The sequence below is a fragment of the Astyanax mexicanus genome, chromosome 7 (genome assembly GCF_023375975.1).
Source record: "Astyanax mexicanus isolate ESR-SI-001 chromosome 7, AstMex3_surface, whole genome shotgun sequence".
Classification (NCBI taxonomy): Eukaryota; Metazoa; Chordata; class Actinopteri; order Characiformes; family Acestrorhamphidae; genus Astyanax; species Astyanax mexicanus.
This window is the reverse complement of record NC_064414.1, coordinates 28,779,735-28,789,328: the sequence shown is the minus strand read 5'-3', so window position 1 is coordinate 28,789,328 and position 9,594 is coordinate 28,779,735. Positions and strand designations below refer to the sequence as shown.

At 38.6% G+C, this 9,594-nt stretch overlaps 1 protein-coding gene across 1 annotated transcript; it reads right to left on the bottom strand.

The window, feature by feature from the left end:
* Positions 1-7,400, bottom strand: vdac2 (voltage-dependent anion channel 2). Its single transcript, XM_022684882.2, has 9 exons — positions 7,252-7,400; positions 5,246-5,317; positions 5,103-5,152; positions 4,783-4,935; positions 4,631-4,683; positions 3,181-3,408; positions 2,938-3,088; positions 1,274-1,331; positions 1-960 (listed from the first exon to the last, which is right to left on the bottom strand). Exons 2-9 carry the CDS (start codon positions 5,310-5,312, stop codon positions 869-871), a joined length of 852 nt encoding a protein of 283 aa, XP_022540603.1. The 5' UTR covers positions 5,313-5,317; positions 7,252-7,400; the 3' UTR covers positions 1-868.
* Positions 7,401-9,594: the final 2,194 nt, after the last annotated feature.

The window sequence follows — 9,594 nt, the reverse complement described above, 5'->3', positions numbered from 1 at the left end:
TGGAGTTCAAAGACTTTATTGAAAAGTTTACACATACACATAAGGACCTCTAAGGTTTCGTGAAAGTACGACCTCAGCAAGTCAGGGTCATGATGGCGACACTGAACGCTTTAGGTACTAAACCACCACATCCAGAGTATCCATTTTGGCATTACCATTAGCTTCACCTAGTCGTCTGTGCAGAAAACAAAAAGCCAGCCGTGTTTTCTGAATGCAAATTCTTTTCCTTTAGACATTCATCCAATTGGGCCACCCGAAAACTGCTCAGTTCAAGGGCAAGCTTCAAGTACTCTTCCATTATGTTTCAATTCTGATGGCTGACAAAGCAAAAATGGTACAGTACGGCGTAAGCATGTCCTTGTGTGTATGGAAAGAAAAGGAAAACCAAAAGTAAAACAAAGAGAAAAAAAACATGAGACATGTAACGGTGTTTAAATAATAGCAGGTATAACCTTTAAAATTGAGTTAAGTGGTTGCATGAGCTGTTCTCAGACGACTAAGGAATATCAGATGACACAAAGGATGAATCAGTTGTCCCCAGACCACCAAAAGCAATGTCTTACTGAAGAGGTAACATGCAGGCTTAGATGCCCACTGCTGCAAATGGAGCATTTCACTGATATGGCAGTGCTGGATTCAGATGAGGAAATAACAAATAACTACAAACCAAAAATGGGCACCATGAGCGGGAAAGGAAAATAAAACCACCACTGCAATGGTTCCTAAAAAAATAATTGCTTTTGCTGTAGCCTTTGAACACATCCCATCCCATCCCATCCAGAATTCCCCTGCTGGTTATGTTGGAGACAGATTTAAGGCCAGATTCCTCTGATATTCCCTCGTCCCTGATTTGAGGAAGAGCCGGGCTTTAGGCCTCCAGCTCCAGCCCCAGACCCAGCTTGTGACCACCAGCGTTGATGCTCTTTCCATCAACCAGGGCAGACAGGGTCAGCTTCACACCTGCACAAAAATATGACATTAAGAGTAGGTTTGGATTAGCTGATGACATTCTACAACCATCTTCTACAACATCAGTCTTTCTAATTTTCTCCCATTTTTCTCCCAATTTATCTTTGCACTGTCCCACCCAATCAGCTGCTAGACAGCTGTACATCACTTGTGATGCCCCAACATAAGCTAAAACATTTTAACTTTTTAATCTTTTTACAACTTACATTTCATTCCATTCTAATCATGTAAACTCAGGTTGTATGGCATGTATAAATTTACAGTATGCTTAACTAATTAAAAATGAAGCTGAGCAATACCATACCTGGTCTCAGGGTCTGCGTGTAACCAACACCAACAAGACTAGTGTTGTTCACTTTGGCCTGAAAGAAAAATGAAAATTTGAGTTTAATACACAAAATCAAAACAGAACATTTATTTAAAATACAATCAGTGCACTTACTCCTAAACCAGCGTCTCAAATATCTAGCATACTACAGATGCTACAGTACCAGTCACAGTCCACATATTCTCAAAAGGGATAAAGGTCAGCACTTTAGGGGTAAAGTTGATTAGGGGTTAGCCTGCTTCAAGTTCATTCGTTAATTTTATTTTATTATTCCTTACATTTCTTGGGAAGCATCAGTGTCTATAAAAGCAAAACTGGCCTGGAACATGGTGCTACCACCACTGTGCTTGACAGACTGTTCTTGTGGATATGGGTCCCCACCTACACTCATACATCTGGTCATTGTGAACATGCATCTGCTCACTGTGTCCAAACAACTACATTGCCCTCCAGAAAGCTTTTTTCTCTCTTTCTGTGGTCAGTTGCACATTTTAGATTTGGTTGAAACGGACTTTTGTTTTCTTGATCAGACGTTGAAAGTGATGTAAACTCGCTGGATTTGTGGATAGTGACTAGTGTTCCATGCAGTTGAAGGTAAAAGTAAGAAACTTACTTTCAGACATTGGTAAAAGTAGCTACATAATTAAAATTTTAACTGATTATCCTGGAAAATGCATTGGTTTAGAAACGACTCTAAAAAACTAAAATTTGACTTCTAATACCAGCTAAAACTACAATCAGATCAGCACATCCCACTGTAATGTGTGGGTCAATCTGATGAGTGCATAAAAGCCTCTTTATGTAGGAACAATTAAGCTACTATCTATATTTCAGTCAATTGTGAGCACTAACAGAACATTAAGATGCCATGGACAGTTAAGATATTTATAAAGGTTAACACCTCTGAATTACGTTTTTAAATGGGGGTTTGTATATTATTGATCATGCATGTATAAATGTATAGCAACATAAAGCTATATTATTTTTTCAATTGAAAAGACAATGACCTACAATGGACAAAAAACTGAGAAAGGAGATGACTATACAAGCTATGGCTGCATGACCAGAAGGACATTTAACCATCTAGGCTGAATACTTCAGACAAATTCCTAAATTCTAGATGGTATTACATTCCTGCTAATCTTCTAACACTGTTCTCTAGAGGGCTTCAAAATATCTAAGTAACAAATCTCATTAGAATTTTTAATAAATGCCATTTCAAATGGACACAAACATCACAAGGATATCTTCTGCAAGTCTCCAGAAAAGCATCTTAGCTCAAAAGTGATTAAAAATAGCCAACTGAGTATCACAAACATTATAATAATAATAAATTAATTCAGAATATTAAACCCTCTTGAGCTAAAATCAGGTTAGATAGGTTAACATTTAACATTTAAAATGCAGGTGCTGGTAGCAATGATTAACAGACAGCTAGAATTACACAAAGACTGACGTCAAACATTCAGTGGGAAAGCGATAAATAAAAGCATAAGTAGAAGCTATTACCTACGCAAAAATGACTACTCCTGCGCCAACAGTTCATTCCACTTATTTCACTTGCTGTGGTTTGCACATTCTTTAAAAATCACACCACAGTTGCTACTCATCTCACTCTAAATGAAGAGTTAAGCACTCACGCTGATGGAAGCATCCTTGTCCAGCTGGTACTTAGCAGCAATACCAAAGCGTGTGCTATTGCTGCCCGCAGTCCAAGCCAGGTTCACTGCTGTCTCCAGGTTATCACTCACTTTCTGATAGATGGAACCTCCAAACTCTGAGCCATCGTTCCTGCAGACAACAGAGAAGATTTAAAAAAAAAAAAGTCTTTAAAAACCGACCTGTCTAAACATTTAGATGCAACAATGTAACGTTGTACTTACACGTTGGTGTGCAGTTGGAAGTCGCCTGTTTTGTAGCCTACAGCAAAGTTGTTCTGGGTCATCTTTGACTTGGCTGTGTCAAAAGACATCTGGTAACCGGCAAGCCATCCCTCGTAACCGACCACTGCGGCACCATGGATAGTTGGGCCGGCAAAATCGAAGTCGACGTCACAGCCCAAGTTGACAAACTCACGTTTGTAGGCGGTCTTGACTTTGCCGCTCTTCTTGCTGTGTAGAGTCAAATGTTACAAATTAGATGCGAATTCTATAAGGCTGGACATTTTTTAAATAAATTATAACGCTTTATTTCTGATTTTTTTCCCCCCTCATTTTTCTCCCAATTTGGCTATCCAATTGTCCCACCCCTTTGTGCATCGCCATCACCAGTGGCGCCTGAGATCGAACCTGCGATCTCCAGTTCATAGTGGCAGCGCTTTAGAACAAAACTTTAAACTAAATGTTAATTACTAGAACTTTACTGATCACTACTGCTTGTGATATATAATTGCAAATATTCTCAATGTGATGAAATAACAGTAGTTATCTTCAGGAATATATGCACAATAAATAAACTCACAAACCCCATGCTAAAATAAACCTATACCCACTAGATTTAAACACACTTAGTAAGACTGCAGGAAAAGAATTTCCCGACTCTGCTGTTGGGAGGAATAATGGGTCCTTCATCGGCTGGCCTATAAATCAGGTCTAGCATGTGGCTGTAGTCAGCATAAACACACATTTTTAAATAGGTTAGAAACTGACCACTGTTTAAAAATATTGTTAAAAAGTCACAAAATGGTGGCTTTGTATTCATTAAACATTTCTATAAACATTTCTTATAAAACCTACAAAACAAAACACTTTTGACATTACATTTTAACATATTTAGTTACACGGTGCAGAATAGAAGCCGCTAGCTCTGTAAAATTACTGCTGCAGTGGCAAGCAGTGACATTCACTACGTCCTTTCACAGCAGTTATGAAACCATAAGGCCTTGACACACAGCTATACCTCAAAGAATGCAATGTCAGTGTGATGGTCATATGAGAACACAGACCCAGTTGCTTAGCCTGAGCTATACCGGACACTTCTCAATGACATTTAGCATTCTGACATGATTAATGACTCCAAGAAAACTGGTGTCAGTTGTTAAATTAGTCTGCATGTGACCAAAACCCACAAAAGAAAAACAAAAAAATAAATCAGAACAGCACTACGATTGTCAACACAGCAGCATGCTCTTGCTCAATCAGGTATCAGGTTACAGCTGCTGCTAAGCCCCCCTAGCCGGCAACAAATGTTCCATGTTGAAGACACATGTAGAGGCTTCAGGATATCAAGTTGCTATTAAAACCTTTCTGCTCTCTTTAAAATACTCTCACCTTATACCATTTTTAGCAAGCATCTCAAAAGCATAGAAAAGTTTCAGCAGCACAAGCAACCTACCCTGTGTTTGGTGAGAAGGTCGTATCGAAAGTCAGCTTCAGCCCCTTTGCAATCTATGAACATGGAGAACAAACAGCATGAAGTACAATAAAAAAAAAGGTTGGTCTGAACCACAGAGAAGCTGAGTATCTGTTATTTCCCTGATGCCATACCTGATCTTCAATGGTGATCTCTGTTCCCAGAGTGTTGTCAGTGTTCCACTTCTCCGTAAAGGTCAGGCCATACTCAGACCTCTTGTATTTGGTTTCCAGGCTGCCCACCACTTTGCTGGTGTCAGTATTAGAGGACCCAGAAGTCTTGAACTCCTGTCGAGGGACGAGCAAAAGAAAAACAAATTCACACCACAGATTCATTTGAACTGAGCAAATAATCTTAATGCTAAAAATGTTCATAGAAAAGTTGTTAAATACATTTTTAAAAAAAGTTTCATTTAGAACTAGAATTACCAAACTGTTGATAATAAAGCACTTACCACTCCACTGGAGGATTTTGTCTTGACATCAAGCTTCACCAGACCAAAACCTTAAAGAAAACAAAGACATAAACTAATTAAAACACAATTTACTATGAACACAATTATACTTTAAAATTATAAAACCTTATTTAACACCTTACCATATCCTTTGTTGAAAATGTCCTTGGCGGATTTTCCAAGATCAGCGTAGCATGGGGGAACAGCCATTATATCTGCAAAAGCACAAAACAGGCAAGTAAATCAGATCCACCAGATGTTAAAGAAAATGGGGGGGGGGGGGGAACAAGTGCACTTATACAGCACACAACTAAAATATCTCAACTGGCAGTTTTCCTAAAAGCAGAATTCATGAAAAGTCACAAGTCTCGTGAAAATGGGTGTGTCTAAATGGCTAGTGTGCCATAATTTGGAGTTCAGACGCAGTGTTAGCAGTCTGATAACTGGCCCTGTATGTTTCACACACAGTCGGCTGAGCTAATCTGACCTGACAGCAGGCCCCACCTTTCTGAGTCACTAGGAGAAAGAGGAGGAGGAGGAAGTGACCATGTTCCAATAGGCTTCTGTGCACTGACTCACTGCACAATAATCTATCACAGTGGGAGATCCAGGTCTATTCATGTTAAGAGCTAATTTAGGAGCTTTCCTCTCAATCTAAACACCAGCAGCGTAGTGTCGTTAAGAATCATACAGCTATCTTAGCCAAAAGAGGAGGAGCAAGAGAAGAGCTATGTCAAACTACCAGTCGAGCAAACTGAACTGGAAATGCGTGTAATGCTGTGCGTTTGTAAAGATGTTTACATTTTAGGTTCAGAGCGACTTTGTCCTTCATGTGTATCTTGATGTCTTGTATGTGTGCAGGAGGAATTCCTTTTAAACATGACTCATGAGTTCGCATCTATCTGAGGAGGTTCTAAATCAGAGTTAAAGGGGCACTTAACCCCCTGTTTTTTTTTTTTTTGCGGACTCCTCCCTCAGCTCAAATTTGAAGAAGGTTAAATGGGCAAAATGGGAAGGGTAGTTTGGCAGGGGTGATGTATGGGTTTAGAGGCAGGGCAGGAGGGATAGCAGAAGTCAGCATTGACTGATCTACATATTGAGATGCCATACCATCCACGCCTATAGCACAGTTGAACCTGAGAAGGCACTGCAAGATGTAACTGTAAGAAGTATGTCACATTATTAGTAAGGAGATATAAATAAAAAAAACACAACAGCTTTAAATAAGGTCAAAACGAAAATGAACCACACTATAGGGACAGTATATGTGGAAGGTTAAAGGTGGAGGCCTTCTTGGTCAGACAGTGCCTGGGGTCAGAAACAGAGAGGAGGGTGTGGGGGTCCACAATGACACAATAAGCAGAATCAATAATACCGGCAAAAAACACACAGCATTTAAAACTATCATTAGTAATGCTAGGTTATATAAGTTAAAAGTAACACATTAAATACAGCTAGCTACCTATCTAATTAAACAGAAAGCTACAAGGTAGCATATTAGCTAGCTAACGCTAAGTTATATTTAGGGAACATGAGCTGAGACTAGCTAGTCACTCAGGACTAGCTTTCTAGCTAACTCTCCAGAATCCTTATTCAGAGAATTCTCATGTAGTGCAGATCTAGCTTAACACAATTACACATAGAAAATGTTAAGCAGATAGTCAGTCAGCTAAATTAGCTGATATCACAACTCTGCTGTGACTTATGAAGCGGTCAGACAGACAGATGGGTGGATTCTCGGATGGATTCTGAGCAGTTAGCTAACGTTAGCTAGCCCACACGCCGGTCAGTGCACTCACACTGCGGCTAGTTAAAGCTACGAGCTGCACCCGCCGCCCTTCTTTTATCGCAGTTAAAATACCCAACTAACTCAGAGAAGCGTTGTCAGACTCAGCCCGGCCTCATAACAGAGCAACATCCGACACTTTTATTACATAACCGGCTCTCAGTGTGATCCGGCCACGCCAAGCCCACTGCTGTCACTCAGCGCTCTCTCTCTCTCTCTCTCTCTCTCCCTCCCAGCCAGCATGCTAACCTAGCCTCTACTGTTAGCCTCCAGGCGCTAATAAAGTGCTAAAACCCGCCTGTAAAAAGTCAGAAGAACCTCTAATACAGATATGAGGAGGTTCACATCGTTACCAGGTCTTACCTGTTAATATATTGGTCTGGCGATCAACTTAAACAAGTTTAATCAACTTCTCCCCGACGCTGCTGTCTGTGGTGAAGCGCACCGGCTGGAGGGCGAACTGAAGGAGACTGTACTGCGGCGAGATCCGACCCTTTACAGCCGCAGGACCCAGAGCGGTCTGACCGCTCAGCGCCGCCTGTCCGTAAACACAATACACAACACACCACACAGCCCGTTCAGCACATTACAACTTATCCACCCCCACACCTCACTACAGCGATTTATTTAAACTCATACTGATTTATTCACATCATTTCACAAGTTAAAATGTTACATTTTAATATTTATTTTTCCTCGAGAAGGCCACACCAGCGACCTTTATTTTGTAAACGAGCTGACAGGTTTCAAAATAAAAGTCGACCTCCAACGTGAGCATGTGAATAGTATGGTGCAATATAATGTAACGTATTTAGAATGTATTTAGGGGGGGAAAACGATAGAATTAAACACAAATTAGATAAAAAAAATAATATTTATGTGTGCTGTGACTAGATCTGGGCGATATTCTAAAAACATAATTTTTAAAATATATGAGAGATTCTCATTTACGATTTAAATATTTGTAGTTCTGATGTAACAACTTAAACATGAAGTATTACTTAGTATTATTTTTTTTATTTTCAGATGTGATCTCTGGCAGGGTCTGTATGTAAAGATGTACAATCTCAGTTATTCCATTTTGAAAATCAAACTGAAATAATGATTTGAAAAATCAGGTTAATGCTGAAACTGCAGCCAAAGTGGCCCCAAAACTAGCTTCACAGACATTCTAGGTTCTTATGCCTAAAATGTTCATTGTTCCCAAACATCTCTGATTAAATTGATTTCATTGCTCATTCAGAGTATTTGTATTCCTTCTTATGTATTGTTCTCTATGTTAGTGATTTATGTGTTTGGTTTTGGTTTCATTCTGTCGATTTGCTTGCGTTCATTTTTGTCTTTCTGTTGTAAGTTAAAGCCTTCAGCAAATACAAATACATTCATCATAATTGGATTTGTGAATGCAACTGATGTGACAACAGCTGCTTAATTGTCATTCATTACATTTTACAAATTATTTGAAAAAGACATTCCTTTTTTTTGTTCATTTAGTTACAATATGTTACATTAATCTAACAAGTAATGTTCATGCAAACTTAAAAAAAAATCTACTTAGTATGAATACAAATACCCGATAAAGGCTTAAATAAACCTCTTAAATAATCAGTAGGAAATCTATACAGCTCTGGAAAAAAATAAGAGACCACTTAAAAATGATACGTTCTTGAGTTTTACCAATTGAAAACCTCTTGAATATAATCAAGAGGAAGATAGATAATCACAAGCCATCAAACCAAGATAAACTGCTTGAATTTTTGCACCAAGAGAGGTATAAAGTTTTCCAAAAGCAGTGTGAAAGACTAGTGGAGGAGAACATGCCAAGATGCATGAAAACTGTGAATAAACCAGGGTTATTCCACCAAATATTGATTTCTGAACTCTTAAAACTTTATGAATATGAACTTGTTTTCTTTGCATTATTTGAGATCTAAAAGATCTGCATTTTTTGTTATTGCAACCATTTCTTATTTTCTGCCAATAAATGCTCAAACTGACAATATTTTTATTTGGAATGTTATAGAATAAAATAACAATGTTCATTTTACTCAAACATATATCTATAAATAGCAAAATCAGAGAAACCGATTCAGAAACTGAAGTATTCTCTTATTTTTGTTTCCAGAGCTGTATTTTTAAACAACACTTTAAACATCTTTGGAGTAATCTATATATTCTCTCTATTAGGACATCACATCATGTTTTTCCAAGTCCACATAGTCCATGTGTGAAGTTTGGTGTTACACATGATATTGAGTCAATTTCGTGTTTCATATTTTATTAATATTTGCCTCTGCAACACAATTTGGTGGTGAAAAATTTCCAAAAAGATTTTATATAAAATATATTTTTATTTAAATCAGTTTGGACTAATTCCTTTTACAGATGTCTCTCCTGTAGTCCGGTGTGTATTATATTAGTCATATGTACTTGAAACTGTCATGTCACGTTATGGGTTGCTTATGCAGCCCTCTGTCCTCTGTGTTGCCACTGGAGGTCAGTATGTGACAGTTAGATTTAACATCACGTCCTCCTGTGGCTGATGGTGCTCATGGCCTCACTGCATGTCTGAGCATACAAAATTACCCAGCTGTCAGTCTTAATTACTGTCATGTTACAGTGAAAGCTTACAAATGTTTTAGCACTACTGGAGCAACCACAATAGAGCTCTGATTAGACAGGGCTTCACTAGTCATGTAATCATCA

Excerpts from the sequence above, each read along its gene's own strand:
- vdac2 (XM_022684882.2), bottom strand. The coding sequence starts at position 5,312 with ATGGCTGTTCCCCCATGCTACGCTGATCTTGGAAAATCCGCCAAGGAC. Across the intron at positions 5,153-5,245 it reads CATTTTCAACAAAGGATATG|GTTTTGGTCTGGTGAAGCTT; the intron begins GTAAGGTGTTAA and ends GTTTTCTTTAAG. Across the intron at positions 3,409-4,630 it reads ACCTTCTCACCAAACACAGG|CAAGAAGAGCGGCAAAGTCA; the intron begins GTAGGTTGCTTG and ends GACTCTACACAG.